The sequence below is a fragment of the Hylobates moloch genome, unplaced genomic scaffold (assembly GCF_009828535.3).
Source record: "Hylobates moloch isolate HMO894 unplaced genomic scaffold, HMol_V3 SCAFFOLD_20, whole genome shotgun sequence".
Lineage (NCBI taxonomy): Eukaryota > Metazoa > Chordata > Mammalia > Primates > Hylobatidae > Hylobates > Hylobates moloch.
The window spans coordinates 24,443,398-24,461,672 of NW_026652295.1; the positions used below are offsets into that span (position 1 = coordinate 24,443,398).

General features: G+C 38.1%; 1 protein-coding gene across 6 annotated transcripts in view; it reads right to left on the minus strand.

The window, feature by feature from the left end:
- The window catches only part of LOC116460244 (cytidine monophosphate-N-acetylneuraminic acid hydroxylase), a 58,965-nt gene extending 41,933 nt beyond the window's left edge, over positions 1 to 17,032 (minus strand). For 2 of the 6 annotated variants that reach the window (XM_058432440.1, XM_032141195.2), the window contains exons 1-3: positions 16,549 to 16,869; positions 16,096 to 16,299; positions 4,910 to 5,001 (exon numbers count right to left, since the gene is read on the minus strand). In XM_058432440.1, coding sequence (XP_058288423.1) covers positions 4,910 to 5,001; positions 16,096 to 16,299; positions 16,549 to 16,625 — 373 coding nt within the window. In that variant the 5' untranslated portion in view covers positions 16,626 to 16,869. The other 4 variants (XM_032141197.1, XM_032141193.2, XM_058432441.1 and 1 more) reach the window with 4 other exon arrangements.
- Between the last annotated feature and the right edge of the window lie 1,243 nt (positions 17,033 to 18,275).

Genomic DNA, 18,275 nt, shown 5'->3' on the forward strand with positions numbered 1-18,275 from the left:
ATCACTGATAACATGTCCCCAGGTGGATCAAGCCCTTATCTTTCTCAGAATGTGGTATGAAATCCCTACAGCATTGGTAGCACTGGACTAAAAAGTGAGCTCTGTTAACAAATGTTCCCTTCGTGGCAGTGTCTTCACTCCAGCTAAGGCTGAAACTCCCGGAGTTTGTTATTTCCTGTCCTCCCACTGACCCTGCTGCCAGCTCTGGCCCTGACTTTTGCCTGCATGGTGGTTAACGGTAGCCTCAATCTAATTTTCCAGTGCATCCAACTTCCTGCTGGGAGGGAAATCCCTCATTTCTGCTCCTGTGGTCCCAGTCTCAAGGATATATATGCAGATTATTTGAGACATATGTATACAAATAAATTATGCTCTGTGTAATAACTACCATGAATTTAACAGGCATTAAATTAAAATTTTTTTTTACAACAACCCGTTTTTTGTAAGATGGCTACTGAAACTATTATTTCTATTTCACATTTGAAGAAATTAAAGCCCAAAGGGATCAACTAAATTGCCCAGTGTCCCCACACTGTGTATTGGAGCCTGGATCCGCACCCAGGTGAGAAGGCCCCATTGCCTTCGCTCTTAATACTTTGCTACAGTGTCTCTGTAAAGGTCTTGATCAAAAGATTTAGAGATTTTCATAAAAGCCCTAAACAGTTGTAGATTACTTGGTTACATATTCATAAAGTTGATAGTCTCTTGTCCTTTCACTTCCACAAACTAACAGTGTTTATATCCAAACCTATGTTTATTATCAGTTTTATGTCAAATAAATTTAACAGTATTTGTACAGCACACAGAACCAGCTCCTAGTAATAAGGCAGCTGGCAAGCTTTCTGGGCTAAGTCAACAGATTCAGGGTGGAGTTCACTGGAGAAAATAGCTAGTGGTCCAGGTGTCCTATGTGAGACGAGGGAGGATGAATTTGTAGTCACAACACTTAGCAACTCTCCCAAAAATAGCATTCTGTTTCCTTGTAGTGAATGGCAAAGGACACATACCTCAATAAGTAACACCTCTGTTTGTAGAACTGGGAGAATGCTGGCAACGCACTCTTGTTTAAAAAGGCATTTGGTGTTGGTCTCACAGGGACACATGGGTGAGAGTGGTCACACCTATATAGTATGCCTATAATTTGAGCCTTAAAAATGTATTATATTCAAAGCCCACAGCCTGGAGGCATAGCCCAGTAAGATTCCAGCTCAGGTCCCTCACAGGTAATCTAAGACTGCCCTTATATCACCCACATGTGCTTATGCATGTATTTTTTAAATAATTGAGTCATTCTATTTATAATGTTTATAACATGCTTTTTTTGCTTTGTGTATCAAAAACAGGCTTGAGTGCAATGGTATGATCTCAGCTCACTGCAACCTCTGCTCCTACTGGGTTCAAGCGATTCTCCTGTCTCAGCCTCCCAAGTAGCTGGGATTACAGGTGCCTACCACCATGCTCAGCTACTTTTTGTACTTTTAGTAGAGACAGGGTTTCACCATGTTATCCAGGCTGGTCTCAAACTCCTGACCTCAGGTGATCCACCCACCTCGGCCTCCCAAAGTGTTGGGATTACAGGTGTGAGCCACCATGCCTGGCCTCACCCAGTGCTTCTATTCCTCCCCTCCCCTCATGCCTTCATCCAAGGTTCCTGACCCTTCCAGACATGGAGCTGGAGGAAAAAGGAGAATTAAAGAAAGAGAGCAAGGGTCCTTTGGTCACGGAGCAGTAGCACTATCTGAGCTTGGCTTTTGCTTAAAGCTGATTCTAAGGGATACCTCAGTGGGTTATTGCGAGAATCCACCCAGTTGCTTGGAAACACCCACCTGAAGTTCTCTGCACCTGGGTATCTCTATGCTATCTGGTTACTTACGCTTTCCTTAGCCCCTAGCAATGTAGCAATACATCCAACTTTTCTCTGCAGGCCTTTTGGACCTAGAATGACTCTAGGTTTATGCCTCCCATTCATGGTCCACATCACATCCATAGGAAACACTCAACTGTTCTAGCCCCACTGAATTCTGGGAGTGCCAGTGTGCCTAACACAACCTCTTCTCCTTCAGCTTGTCTGTCACAGCTACACGGCCAATCTTTCACCCTTGAGATTTCTCAGGGGAGAATTAGACACCAGCCCACTGTGTCCCTTAACCTTGAAGAACACATATCAGACTCTCCAGGTGGGGTCCAGCTAAAGTCTGGCCTAAGGAGACGGGCAGGCATCCCTCAGAAGTTGCCCCTGCCCTGCAAGGGGCATGGACTCTCAGTACAGCTTTCCAAGTAACTCTTCCTAAGAAGTTATATTTCAAACTCCTCTTCTATGCTTAGTATTCTTTGTAAGGGTGAGGGATTTAAGAATGATCTACTGGTTCTCAGCCTCTTTGTAAATCCTTTCTCAGAACTTCAATTTGGAATAGGCATCTGTTGTTTTGCAACCTCGACTTCCATTTCGCCATCCTATTACAAGGTATTGCATATGTTGTATATTTAGCATTTTCCATTTTTACATATAACCCAATTTTCCCAGGCCTCACCAGATCGAGAATATAAAATAAAGTCGCAGTCTATCTTTATGCACAAATGATGATGGCAAGAGCCCCAACTGTTTTGCTGACTAGAAATTAGCACATTTTCAAGTGTCCCGAATGTATTTTGGGGACTTCTCCAAAAGCATGCTACACGCATGCCCACAACCCGATCTGTAACTGCTTGGTGTCTGCTTTTCCCTCTTTTCCTACTCTGGCTTATAATCTTTCACATTGTCTGCCTAGGAGTTTGAGGAATGTCAGATCATTGCTAGGTTCCAAGGGTAGGTAGAAGAATAGCCTCCAATTGTGTGCCACATGTGGTCACCAGGACGTGAAATGGCTCTTCTTTGTCAGATAACGAGTTCTGGCCATCTCCTACTTCCCATGAATCCTCCAACTCTCTCCTAAAAATAGTGCCATTATTTTTCTGATTGCCACTTTCCTGAGCTTGGGCAGTCCAACCTGGTCTACGGGCCAGAATAATTCCCATTTTTAGCTCCCCACAAACCACAGACTCCACCACCCAATTTCCCTTCCTTTTTCTCCCTCATGCCCAGGTACAAAATAGAAATCTCTGTGTTTATTAATGGATGGGAGGGAAAGAGAAGTTGAAGTCTCACTAACAGCTTCTGGGTCAACACTTTGCTTGTTAGGGATATTCAATATTATCTTTCTTTTACTTTCTAAGTTCAAGAGCCATTCAGAAAAAAAAGCAAAGTGGAGGACAATGTATACAGTCTGCTACTAAGGAAGGGGATATTATAAATATGCACTAGTTTATAAATGCAAAAGATACCTCTAGAAGGACCCACAAGAAACTAAATAATAATGGTAGTTGCTTCTAGAATGGGAACATGGTGACTGGGGATCAGAGAAGGAGAGAAAATTTAGTTTTTACTGTATTTAATTTTGTACTTTTTGAAAATTTTACATGTGCATGTATACCCCAAAGAAATTAGCAGCTTGCAAATAGATAACTCATTTTAAGAAGAGAGAAGACAACGTTCAAGTTGAAGCCTGCAATGGCAGACCATCCGTATCCATTTGCAAAGAAAAAATTAATCTTGTTTATGCCCCAAATGAAGAGGACTAACAACTAACAGCACGAACAATAGCCAACACCATAGGCATCTTAATTGATTCAGCTTACACAATTCTGACTGAAAAATCGTAGTTGAGCAAACTTTGCACTTGATGGCTGCCAAAACCATCCAGATCAGCTGCAGACAAGAGCAGAGCTCTCAGTGGAAATTTTAAATGAGTGAGATCAAGATCTTGAAGCATTTCTTCGAAGCATTGTAACAGAAGATTAAACATGACTTTACCAGTATGATCCTGAAGACAAAGCACAATTAAAGCAATGGCTACCAAGAGGTGGAAGTGGTTCAGTCACAGCAAAGCCAGACCGCTCAAGAGCAAAGGTCATGGCAACAGTTTGTTGAGATGCTCAAGGCATTTTGTTTGTTGAATTTTTGCAAGGACAAAGAGTGGTAACATCTACTTATTATCAGAGTGTTTTGAGAAAGTTAGCCAAAGGTTTAGCAGAAAAATGCCCAGGAAAGCTTCACCAGAATAACACCACAAAAATGCCTCTTGCTCATTTCTCTCATCAAACAAGGGCAATTTTGTGAGAGTTTCTGTGGGAAATCATTAGGCATCCACCTGGTTATGGTCCCAATTTGGCTTCTTCTGACTTCTTTTTCTTTCCTAATCTTAAAAAAAAATCTTTATGCTGGGTGCGGTGGTTCATGTCTGTAATTCCAGTACTTTGGGAGGCTAAGGCAGGTGGGTCACCTGAGGTCAGGAGTTCTAGACCAGCCTGGCCAACATGGTGAAACCCCGTCTCTACTAAAAATACAAAGCTGGGCGTGGTGGTGGGCACCTGTAATCCCAGCTACTTGGGAGGCTGAGGCAGGAGACTTGCTTGAACCTAGCAGGCGGAGGTTTCAGTGAGCCAAGATCACACCATTGCACTCCAGCCTGGGTGACAAGAACAAGTCTCCATCTAAAAACAAAACAAAACAAAACAAAAAAACTTTAAAGGGCACCCATCTTTCTTTGGCTAATAATTTTAAAAAGACTGCATTTATAGGGTTAAACTCCCAGGACCCTCAATTCTTTAGGGACAGACAAAATGGCTGATATTATGACCTACAAATGCGTCTTGGCCTTGATGGAGCTTATGTTGAGAAATAAAGCTTATATTTTTTATCTCTTAATTCCATTTTTCCACAAAATTTTTAAAGTCTCCTTGTACTTAAAAAGAGATCTAACAGTTTAAAATCAGAACGTATCCTAGGCTTCAAGTGAGATTAGAAATAAGTTGACAAGAACCACAATAACAATAATAGCAGAATACATTTATCGATATTGACGGTATTTACCCAGCTCATCTTGACAGAAGCTTTCCGGAGGGTTAATATACTTCATGGTGCTCACATCTAATTTCCAGTTGTGCTTTGTGCATCTAACAGACCTGGATGAAAAATTGTACTTAAGTTTATGAAATGGTAAAAATAAAAATTAATCTTTATTAGGCTTAAATGTATTCTTTCATAATATTAAATTATAATGGAATTAGTTGGTTGAACACAAAATACATAAAACAAAAGCTATCAATAGCTAATACTTAAATGTTCAAAAAAAGCCTAATCATCAATAGGTAATTTTAGAAATAAAATTAATAAGTTGAAGATAAACTCCATGTCACAAAATGACACATTTTAGAGAACAGAGACAGCAGAATAAAGAAGTCTTCAGAAACAGCTCTTTTATAAAAGCCAAGCTGGATAAGATCCAACTGGGGCCAATACAAGGAAAAACTATAGTAGTAAATATATATCTGTAATTTATATCACTCTAAAATCCTTGACCCCTAGAATAGTCAACCAAAGGTTATATATTTCAAAGAGAAAAGATCTTATATAGTTTAAGATTTTAGAGCATATATGTGAGATGAAATACAAGAGGCTCAGTTAGATATGGATTTCAGATAATGAATTTTTAAATATGCTTTCTATAATATTTAAGACATATTTATTCAGAAAATTAGTTGATAAATCTGTAATTTCAATTTAACCAAGGGTCTTGTATTTTTATTTAACACTAGCAACCCTGTTTTAGCATGAGAACCAGACTGTAACAAAATAGGTTGCTCAGTATCTTTTCCCCATCTTCCCACAACTTTGAGGGGGACGGAGTAGCTAGAGGTGGGATATAAATAGTTCCATTTTTTCTATTTTGGTGGTGTTTCTGGTGATGTTTTGTTGGTTTTAAGAGTTAAAGAATTTTTTTAAATAAAGAAATCTGTCGCAAACCAGAAACACCAAATTTTTTAAAACTAAAAACATCTACTTTAACATAAGTGAATCATGCTGACATTTCTGAACTTCATTATATCCAGAATTATTTCATGTTCTGCAAGTTATGAAGCAAAAAGCATATTCCACGCTTCAATTTATGAAGGATTATTTTATGACTCCTTTCTCATTGATGAGTAGCCAACAACCTTTCAATTAATTCTGATGGAACATTCCAACTGCAGCTATTCAGCATGCCAGGCCATGAAAGGGAAAATTGGCAGAACCATGTGCTCAGAGATGACAGGGAGACAACAGCTTTCCACTTAGAAGAGGTTGTGAAAAATTGATAGGCTTTAAAAATGAGAATCATGGCTTATAAGATTTGTTGATCTTGGTTGTGTTGAGAAGAAAAATGGCTGAATAGTGGTGGGTAGAACACGTAGGTCTCTGTTCTTGGCTGTAACCTAGAAGCTAGAAAAGACAGTTTCTTCAGATAAATAGCTACAAAGAGAATCCAGCTATAATTTACTGAACTCAGAGAAATGGATGGGAGAATATAGAGCGTAAGTTAACATAGAAATGCAGTTTCAACATACAAATGCTTGGTGAGCTGCATCTGGGAATAAAGCTGGCAGAACCTGCTTCCTCATGGGCAGGGGAGCTAAGAGGAGAGGACTAATGTGTCAACAGAATAGGTCAATCACCTGCAAGGCTTCGAATGAAGAAGAGAAAAGCTAGTCTGTGGCAAAGCAATCACTATACTTAGATGAGCATATTAGATACAAAAACAATCTGAGTTCCTGTAAATAAGTCCCTCTATATAAGCTACACAAGAAGCTCATTGCAGACAAATAAAATAGTAACTATAATTCACTTTTTTGAGGTGCTTGCCATATACCACCATATGGCATTCTTTTAAGTTTTTTTTTTATGTATTTGGCATCACTTAATCCTCTCAGCAACCTGACAAAGTAGGTAATATTTTCATCCTCATTTTAGAAATGAGAAGACCGAGGTCCAGAAAGGCTAAGAAACCTGTCCAGCGTTATGACCCAGCTAGTAAGTGGTGGAATCAGGCTTCTAAACCAGGTAGTCTATAAGGAGAGATGATGCTCTTAATCAGTAAACTTTAAGGCCTCCTTAAATGGCTGGCTAAGTGGCGCTCTGTGAAATGGCACACTAAGTTAAAAAACTAGGAGAGGAAACCCAGAGTCTCAAAGCTGTAACCGTTGGAAGAGAAAACCCCAACACCTTGAAGTGCTGGTGGAAGTTTACCAGTGACAGAGCTTGGTCTGAGGCTTCACTGACTTGAATCCACCCAGAAGATGGAAGAACATCAAAATGGGCCATCAGGGAATTACCCAGAGGTTCTCCTAGAGCAGAGTTGCCAGCTAAAAGGGTGTCCCATTAACTACTTTGGACATATTTATACTAAAAATACATTAGTTTTTAAAATCTGAAATGCACATTTAACTGGGCATCCTGTATTTTTATTGGTCAAGCTGGCAGCCCTATCTGAGGAGCCAAGCAAGCTACAGGTACAATACTGGTATGAAAGGAAAATATCCTGGGCCCCCCAAATCACTAAGCTAAAAGGGAAAGTCAAGCTGGGAACTGCTTAGGGTAAACCTGCCCCACATTCTATTCAAAGTCACCCCTCTGCTCACACCGAGATAAATGCATATCTGATTGCCTCCCTTGGAAAGGCTAATTAGAAACTCAAAAGAATGCAATCATTTATCTCTTATCTACCTATGACCTGGAAGCCCCCTCCCTGCTTCAAGTTGTCCCGCCTTTCCAAACCGAACTTTCATCTTACATATGTTAATTGATGTCTCATGTCTCCCTAAAATGTATAAAACCAAACTGCGCTCTCACCACCTTGGGCATATATTGTCAGGGCCTCCTGAGTTGTGTCATGGCCAAATGTCCTCAATCTTGGCAAAATAAACTTTCTAAATTAACTGACACCTGTCTCAGATTTTCAGGTTCACATTTTGGTAACCATAAAGGGATTCTGAGTGGAGATGCCCCTGACCTTTGACAAATCTATGCTTGGTACCAGCATGAGCTAACTTTATGGCTCAAACCAATAGGACAATTTGCTGAGGCCTGAGAGCACCCCCTCCAGAGAATCCCTGATCTCCCCAAATGTGGTAGAGATCTAAAGTTTATTTTGCTGGAAAAAAAACAAACAAACAAGTAAAACTCCAAAAAAAGTTTTACTTGCTTCCAAAAAGGAAGGCAAGATTTCCTGTTTCCATGGCTATGGAAGACAGGTAACTCCTTTATGGAGTTTGAGCTCGCTTCCAACAGGGAAGATGAGTTTTTTTTTTCTCTGCTTCTAGGATGGTAGAGAGCAGTCTACACCCTGAGACCCATCCCTAGGTAAGTAACTGAATTGGGGTTTGTCTTGGCTAAAGTTAAGATTAACAACCAGCTGGTCTTAATTTCTCCTTAGAGTATTCAGTAATGATATAAGTTGTGTGATTGTTTTGCTTAACTGTTTTTGTTGTTGTTGTTCATTCCTGTTTTCATTGTTGTTTCGGACTTCTTCCCATTGGGTTTGATCAACTCTACCCAACTTGATCAAATCCAAAGGAAATTCTAAATTATGGGGAACAAGGCCTCTGAAGTGGCTAAATTCATACACACACACACACACACACACACACACACACACACACACACACACAACACACACACACACACACACACACACACACACACACACACACACACACGTGGTATGGGGTGGAGGGGATAAAATGGCCAGAAAAAGGAAAAAAAAAAAAAAAAGACGAAAAATTTTTTATTCTAAGGGCTTCATTTACATAACAAGGCCACCTTTTTGTTAGCCAGGCCAAACTGAAAGAGCAATGGCTGTACTTCTGAAATAGCAGCAATTTGTCCTAGCTGAAATATGGTAATGAGATTTTAAAAGTTTTTTTTAAAGGAGCTCAATGGTTAAAAGTCAGCTTAATTAAAACCTAACATCCAAGATATGTGTGTGTGTGTGTGTACACGCATATGTGTGTGTTTGTATTTAAAAGGCCTTCGTGTTTTTGTTTTTCTCCTGGGACCTTGTCTTTTTTTTTTTTTTTTTTAGCAAAAGTTTTTTTTCTTCTCAGTTGGCAGAATTCTGTTTTCTTCATTTACTTCTACTATCTCTCCTTTCTCTTGCACCCTCTGCTGCATGGAGGACCTAAAATAGTTTATAATAGCCTGAGGTTCCTTAAAGAAAATGGAGAAGGCACCAGACTCCCTTTCCAGGGAAAACAATTTTTTTCAAGAATGTAAACAGACAAGTTTGTCTCAGTTCTTGAACAGCTTACTTTTGTATTGTGTTACCTTTTTTTTTTTTTTTTTACTAAAATAGTTATTGCAACAGAGGTAACTCTTGGGTTTTTAAAGAAGACTGTGGTTTAGACACTTAGAAATGTTTTTAATTTTTTTTTTTTCTGAGTGCACTGTAAAAGCACCACGTGGTCTAATCTCATATTAATTCTCCCTTTTTGGAGACCCAGGATTCAGTATGGGCTCTGCCCAGAGCTCAGAGATCCAGTTAAAAGATAGGTAGTCATTCCCTACCTAAATAAAATTAGTCTCCTTATAGAATCCTATGCTAGACTTCTAAAATTTTATGTTTAATTTGGCATCCATTTTTAATCTCCCTCTAACACCACCAGACTTTTTCCTCTCTGTACCTTATGATGTAAATTTTGCTATATGACTTTCACCCGAGTTGTTTCCTTTAGTATGCAAATTTAAGGCTATTTAGCTGACAACTGCCTAGGGTTGTGAAACAGTTTGTCAGGAATCTGAAAGTCTAAGGGGAAAAAAAGGTTTCTATAAATCTATAAGATGTACTTCTATCAGCATGCCCAATATATCTATGTATTTACGTGTTGTGTACACCGTGTTTCACTACTGAAAATACGTAAAAGAGCTCTAATTAATTGGCTTAAGAAAGTAAAAGTGTTGGCTGGGCGCAGTGGCTCACACCTGTAATCCCAGCACTTTGGGAGGCCCAGGCAGGTAGATCACCTGAGGTCAGGAGCTTGAGACCAGCCTGGCCAACATGGTGAAACCCCTTCTCTATTAAAAATACAAAAAAATTAGCCAGGCATGGTGACGTGCACCTGTAATCCCAGCTACTTGGGAGGCTGAGACAGGAGAATTGCTTGAACCCAGGAGGCAGAGGTTGCAGTGAGCTGAGATCACACCATTGCACTCCAGCCTGGGCAACAAGAGTGAAACTCTAACTAAAAAATAAATAAATAAATAATACATAAATACATAAATAAATACATTATCAGGAGAGAAGAAAAGACTAGTAAAATGCTTTTTCAACTTTACATAACTTAAGTAAAATTTTTAATAAATAAGCTAGCTTTAAAAATTATTGGTAAAGTAATATTAGAAATGTCTTAAGAATTGCCAGCATACATTTTTTGTTTACATTTATTAATCAAGCAGTTTAATAGTTATCCCTGCCAAATACTATAAGGTGTCAAACTTTGGTATAGGGGTTATAAAACTATAAATCCAGCCCAAGACAGAATGATCTTTACTTGTGTAATCTTTCATAAATAAGACATTGATATTAGTTTAATTAAAATAGCAACATCTTGAATTCAGTAAGATTACCATAACTTCTAATCTTGTGGCTTTAGGCAGTCTAGTTCACAAGCAGTAAGGTTTGTTTTGGGAAAGGACTGTTACTGACTTTGTTTCAAAGCTAAACTACAAACTAAGTTATTCCCAAAATTAGTTTGGCCTACCTACAACCAGAAATGAACAAGAACAGCTTGGAGGTTAGAAGCAAGAGCAGGATGGAGTCAGTTAGGTCAAATCTTTTTCACTGTCTCGGTTATAATTTTGCAGTGGCAATTCCAAAACTTCAAATAATGACAGTCGCAGTTTTTACAAGTGATCTAGGTAAATGATTAAAATAATTAGGTAAATGTAATAGGATAAATACTTGTAGACAAACTCATTATAATTTAGAATCTGAAGGTATATTAAATAATAGATATTTCGTTATTTGGGCATTTTCTAATAAAAATATATTTGTAGAAAAACATTCTTTCTAAAAAAAAAAAACAGTATGTCCTTTTAAAAAAGGTGAACAATTTTTGTCTAATTCAAAGCTTATTTAAAGGGCATGTATAAAACAAGGTAAAAGGAACCAAGAAATAAAAGATATGTAAAGAAAGTTATAAAAATAAAGAGCGTTTTTTGGTAAGAAAGCTTAAAGAGAAATAATTTCATATGAGAAAGGATCTTGTATGGTAAATTTAGTCCTAGAGTAAAATGACTGTTTAAGAAAGAAGGATGTTCAGCCGGGTGCAGTGGCTCAAGCCTGCAATCCCAGCACTTTGGGAGGCCGAGGCAGGTGGATCACCTGAGGTCAGGAGTTCAAGACTAGTATGGCCAACATGGCGAAACCCTGCATCTACTAAAAGTAAAGTTAGCCGGGCATGGTGGTGTGCACCTATAATCCCAGCTACTCAGGAGGCTGAGGTAGGAGAATCACTTGAACCCGGGAGGCGGTGGTTGCAGTGAGCTGAGATTGTGCCATTGCACTCCATTCTGGGCAACAAAGTGAGACTCCATCTCAAAAAAAGGAAAGAAAGAAAGAAAAAGAAAAAAAGAGAGAGAGAGAAAGGAAGGAAGGAAGTTAGTTCAAGACAAACCAGTAAGCCCAAGCATGTCATGAACAATCTGTATAAGTCACAATAAGAGGATTTATAAAAAACAAAACAAAATAAAAACTTTTATATGATCAAGTTGCCTATGCTTAAAGGGAAATAACAATGGTCTTTCTAGAGGTTGGGTTTGATGTTAAAAAAAAAAAAATGCCACTTTTACACTTATATTACATTGTGCTGGTTTTGCTTTTCTCTCCTCTTTTAAAAAGTGTGAAATAGTAACACCCTCCTTCAACTCATTTTTAGCTCATATAAGTTTTTTTCCCTGCTCAGTTTCCTTTTTTGGTGGCCTGATGCTAACAACATTTCCTTAAAGGTCTAAAGGGATTGTTTTCTTCCAACATAATATTCTGTGCACTGCAGAAGGTATTTTCTTTTGCCTTTTGGTAACTGGCCTAACAGATTTTACATTTATCAAAATAACTCCCATGCCATTATTATTAAGTTTGGTTTGCTTAGGAAAAACTGAGATTTAAAATGTTTTTTTAATTAATGTTATTACATTCTTGTATCTTCCTGTATGTGCTTTTAAAGTCCTCGTGACATTGAGTTACAGGGCTTTGACTCCTGGGTCTAAAAAGAACACCAAATCCTGCTAAATCTTAAACACTGACAGCAATTAAAACCTCATCTCCAGGCCCCCTAGAAGATGCCAATCAAAATAAACTGCATTCCTGAGACACAGGGCCAGAAATTAAAGGCATTCAACTCCTCAAGGCCCAGGGGCCATTGCAGAAGAGGTGGGCTTGTGAGATCACAAGTGTTAATTTTTAGAGATAAAATGAGTTCAGTTTCTCTATAAATTAACCATTAATGTCAAAGGCACACTGATGCAAGATCAGCATATCAACCCCTGTGTCAAATTAACAAGGTTTTCTTGAAACATTAACCAACTCCTTAATAAAGGTTACAAAGATATAAAAGGCTCATGTAAGATATATCTTATGATCAAGATTAAACCTTTATGGATTGTTTATAAAATTTTGAAAAACAAATTGGCTTCATGCTGTTTTTTTATTAGGGCTTACTGTTTAGAAAATTAAGTCTTCTCTCTCAAAGAATTAAGGTTTTCTCCCTTTTTTTTTGAAATCCTTATCATTTTGGCTGAATGAATGACTTATTTTACAATGACCTGTAATCCTATTTTGTGATATAAAGTGTTTAAAACCTTTGATATCTGACAAACTTTCCAAACTCAAATTATACATTATGTCTTTTTCTGACCTAATTAGTCCTTTAAGATGTTATTAATGGGTTCCCTAAAGTCCAAAAATGACATATTTGGCTTTTTGGTATGAAAATTACACAGGAAGCATTTTCCAATATGAAATGGTGTTTGGTTTTCTTTGGGCTGTATTTGTATAAATATGTTATTGGTATACATTCCAAAATTATGGGAAACTCTTATTATTCTGATATGACACAGTGTATGTTATTAGTAATAATTATAATTTTTATGTTAAATTATTGTGTGCCACAGAGGTAACAAAATGTCTTTGACTATGGCTGCCCTAAAACTTTTCATTATTCGCAGACGATTGTCATCTTTTTTTGGTCCTTTTCAGAGATGGTTTTATAATCAGCTATAAAACTCTTAACAGGTGCTCTTGAATGCGTGTTTCTGATAGCTCTGGAGACTGTGACATCAAAATAGAGAAAAAACTTTGAGGACTCATGGAGAGCTGAAATATTCATGAATATCAAGCAGAACAAGAATTAACTGCATGGACTAAACTAATAGAAGTTTGAAGTAATCTTTTTTAACTTTTTGCTTAAAATGTTGCTGATAATTTGTTTTTCAGAATCAAGAAATTTTAAGTTATTTACAGCTTTTTAACAATTGAGTATACTCCTTTGAACAAAATTTGGAGCATATTTGTTTTTAAAACTACCTGATTTCTACAGAATTTGGAACCTATTTGTGAGTATTCTTTACTTACGACAATACAGTTATTTGCATAAGTGCAATAATCTGTTTTCATTTGTAACAGGACACATTTGAAGAAACTGGTTATTTTACCAAGGCTTTGACTGGAATAGTGTGCTTTCCTTTAAAGAATTAAACTTGACTTATGGAGCCAATAAAAAGTCCCTTGGAAAAACCAGCCTCATACCTTTGTCTCCACAGTCCCTGTACAGGGTTCCTGACCTGTGGTAAGTAAAGAATGTCACTTTCTGACAGGCCCAGGAGCCCCAAGTTTTTCTTAGGAGCTCGAAAGGAGAGGAATTCACCCAACTCATAGGTATTTCATGGTACAAATCCATGGCTGGGCTGGGCTTTAAAAAAGTCTTCTCTGAGATTCCTTCTGTGGAAAAAGTTCCATCAAAGCCAATTTAAAAGCTTATGTAAAAAATAATTATTCTTGCTGCATTGTATACAAAGAATTAGGCCAAGTCTAATAAAGAAAACCAGTCCTGCCATGATTTGTCTTTCATAAAAATGGGAAAGGGGAGAGAGAAAAATTATGTTTCAAAAACTATAGTACATCTGTTGTTAGGTTCTAGTCTTGTGTAATGTTTTTCAATTTTTATTATTTTCTACAGTTTGGACTGAATTCTAATTTTTCTTGGCTACATGTCTTCAAAATAACGTTTTCAATTTTTTTCCTTCTTTTTTTCCTCCATTTTTCCAAATTTGGAGTCACTGGAAAGTAAGATGTGCTTTCATAAATCCCTGTGAAATGAAGCTAGACAACTTGAGCTTCAGAAGAAAATAACAGCGACCTATTTACATACATAAGCCACTTTCATACCTGCCTACTGATGTATGGACTTCAGAGTAATGTGGCATATATCTATTTTCCAGAATTGTTCTTTTGTTTGTTGTTGTCCTCCCCCTATTTTCTCTTCACGGGACATGAGACTTCACAACCTTCTAAAAAGGAGCTTTCCTAATAACTCAGGACCTACCTATCAAGGAATAAACCATCCTAGCCATGAGAGATCAGATGAAACCTGAGGCCAGAGACTCGTTTTCTTCTAAAATGCTTTCTCCATTTTTTAAAAAGGGGGGAAATGTGAAAGGAAAGTATTTTGGGCCCCTCAAACCACTAAACTAAAGGAAAACGTCAAGCAGGGAACTGCTTAGGGTAAACCTGCCTCCCATTCTGTTCAAAGTTATCCCTCTGCTCACCAAGATAAATGCATATATCATTGCCTTCTTTGGAGAGGCTAATTAGAAACTCAAAAAAAAAAATGCAACCATTTGTCTCTTATCTACCTATGACCTGGAAGCCCCCTCCCTGCACCTTTCCAGACCGAACTAATGTTCATCTTACATGTGTTGATTGATGTCTTATATCTCCCTAAAATATATAAAACCAAACTGTGCTCTGATCACCTTGGGCACATGTTGTCAGGACCTCCTGAAGCTATGTCATGGGTGCACGTCTTCAACCTTGGCAAAATAAACTTTCTAAATTAACTGAGACCTGTGTCAGGTCTTCAGGATTCACAGTGGTTAGTTAGCATTTAAAAATCAAATAGCATGAGGGGCTGGGCCCTGATACTAGGTACAGAGCAAAGTAAATCCGTGTGAACGTTAGAGAACATTCTAGATTTGGGTAACACATAACTCGTGGACAACTACTCAGCTCTCACTCTGAATACACCAGCACTAAACTACCCCTAAATGACCTGAGAAACAAGATTGACAACACAGTGGAAGAAAAAAGCCTAGTACCAAGTGACTAAAGACACATAGGGCAAATTAGGCTAAAGCAAAGCTTGAAAGGTGGGGGTAAACACTCACAGAGTTACTGGTGTTGAGAATTAGACTGACAAAGCGCATGCCCAACAGCCCTATCTGGTTCTGCCAGGCAATGCTGCTATTTCTTTGGCAGTCATTGAGAAAAAAAACTAACAAAACAATCCTGTCCCGGTATTGCTGCTGCACTGGGGAGAGGTGATCTATACAGAGGGGAGAGAAGGGGAAGGGACAGTAGAGGAGAGGAGGGGAAGGGAGAGTAGAGGAGGGGAGGGGATGGGATGGAAGTTGGCAACAGCATCAGTTCTTCTAAGAAATGATCAGAAGAGTCACTGTTCAGGGCAGGAACAGTCGGGGCCCTGCTATTTTTGTTTAGTAATCACAACTAGCCTCCCGGGAAAATTCTATCTGCTCTCCAGCAGGCTTTGGAAAAGAGCCCCCCTATACACACATGCACACACACATAAGCATGTGCGCACACACACACACACTTCTGGGAGAGAGGCGAAGGAGACCCATAGGAGGCTTGGGTCTTTGAATACCAAACCAGGTAAATGTGTGCTTTCCCTATGCACACCCAAAACACACACACACATACACACATACCCCAGAGAGGTTTTACTATTTATCAAGCCAGGAATAAATTTTAAATTAGAGTTCTTAGAGAGGAAAATTAAATAGAACATATAACTTTTAGATCAGAGAAATGGCCTAAACACCCAAGAGTAAAATTTTCTAGGGGAAGTAATTTGCTTATTGGTTCATTTAAAATTTCTAGATGAACACATTTCCTGCCAAATCTAATTGCAAGAAAGGTCACCAGTGAGAAAGCAAAGGACTCTTGGTACCTTCCGGCTAAATCCTCGATATCTTTTATGAACAGGCCTCCTTGGTGCTTACACATATTCTTGCATGCCCTCAGTCGGCTCTTATTCTTGTACAAGATGTAGTCTTTGCCAGTGCTCTTATTGCGAAAGAAATTGATTCCTTCCTTAAGATTGGCAACTTCAACAGGTGATAGGCACAACAGGATCTCAGTTGTTTGTTCGATGCTATAAAAGGCAAACATTTTGAGGGGGAAGGTTAATAATGTTAGGTTTTAAGAGATAATCATTTCAAACCGACAGCTCAAAACCCCTTTTCCCTAAAATACTTTCTAAGCCCCTTGCGTTCCAAGTACCCAGGTTTGGTGGCTACCTGAGGATGCATTTCTCCCCACCTTGATATGAATGTAAATATACATCTTACTTGTTAAATATGCCTCTCCACTTTTCTAGAGAACTAATAGCCCTCTTACTTGCCTGCCCATCGTCTGCGGGTTCCTCTCCCTGGGTATTTTGAAAGAACAGCAGTTGCTCGTTTCGTTTCTGTTGCTCATTTGCTCCCCTAAGGCACTAGTCAGCCTGAAAAGAGGACGTTTAAGGTATTTCCCTTAACAGTTACTGGTTTCCTTTGACAGTTTTCTCCCTCTACCACAGCTCTTTTAGAAGTCTAACACCATATTCAATCCTGAGAAGCCACTGTGCTGTCCCTCCCATCTCTGCTCTTTCTCATCTGGACTTCTCTGCCTAGAACGCAGTTTCTCTCCTTCACCACGCAGCATCAGTCTTGGTTCAAATAGAAATGAATCGTCCCCTTCCTGGTTAAGCCTTCCAAGACACACCCCAGGTCCAGGCTGGCATTCTTGGTGTACATCCCTCTTCTGTAGAACATTATAACATTGTAACTGGCACACTGCCTTGTTTACTTACATATAGGCACTTTTGAAAGCACTCTGTATCTTTCTTCTGCCCCTACCACTTAGCCCACTGCCTTTCACAGGATATGTCTTCACTAGCTCTCTACTTAATCAATCACTCCTCCCACTGCACTCAATTTGATTAATTTACAAAAAGCTCCAGCAGCAAACGAAGCATTTGAATCTTTCTTTTTTTTTTTTTTTAAGGAAACTAGCCGTTATACTTCTCAAACCCCAATTTCTAAACACTGTTTACAGTGCAACACTGAACCATAATGGAATATGATTTTTGCCAAGAAAGGTTTCAAAATATCTTTGGCAAATCCATGGTAGGAAATCTGGGCACATGTTGTTTAGTTTTATATTTGACTCCAAACAAAAAGTAGCCAAAATTCTCTTTGCATGTTAACTTAAAACTGATTTGGAGCACAAGCATACTTGTGGTACTTTCACTTTCATTTTTAGAAGCACTGCAAATTTCTTAAACGGGATAAAAATAATTTTAAGAACACTCCAGGGTAGAAAATAACAGAGAAACCACTTCCAATTTTAAATTGATGAAGGCATAGCTCTGTAATATTATGATCTACTTTCTCAAAGCAGATTCTCATTGTCACTTCTGTCCCAAATTCCTAGTAATTGTGTTCCCAATGGACTTGAAATTATTCCAAAAATATGTTCTAAATGTATTTGATAGGAAGAATCCATTCTAAATTTCATGACTTCTTTTTTGACTTTGTTCTTACGAGTACAGATATCTGACACCAGGCTAACATAAGCACTGAGCCAATTCCTGGAATAATTAGTCTATATAAAAGGCAAACCTCTCTAGATTTTTGTTGTTCCATTGAATGAATTCATATAGCCAAAGTTCTGTGTTAGATTTCAACTTATATCACAACCATGTAGAACAGGTTCACTTAACCACATTTTTGTTCTCAGTTCCATATGAAAGTCACATTGGAGCAGAAGGCAAAAGAAAAAAATGTGTGCACCTATATACATGCTTTTCTGTATATTGTTTAAATGATTAGTTTTTCCCCAAAGTATTTTTAAAGATATCAATGAATTTGCTTCTATCAAAATCAGAAAAATAAAACTGTAGCAAATCCTTGTTTTGCTATAAATAAAACATTAAAACTAAAATGAATTTTAATACACCTACTTTTTAACATTTCAATATTTTTTCAAATACATTAATATTCTTGAAAAACAACCATTAAAATACATTTATACAGGGGCACACTTTTTCCTTTTTGCCTCAGAAGTAATGGCAGTGTGGCAGTATAA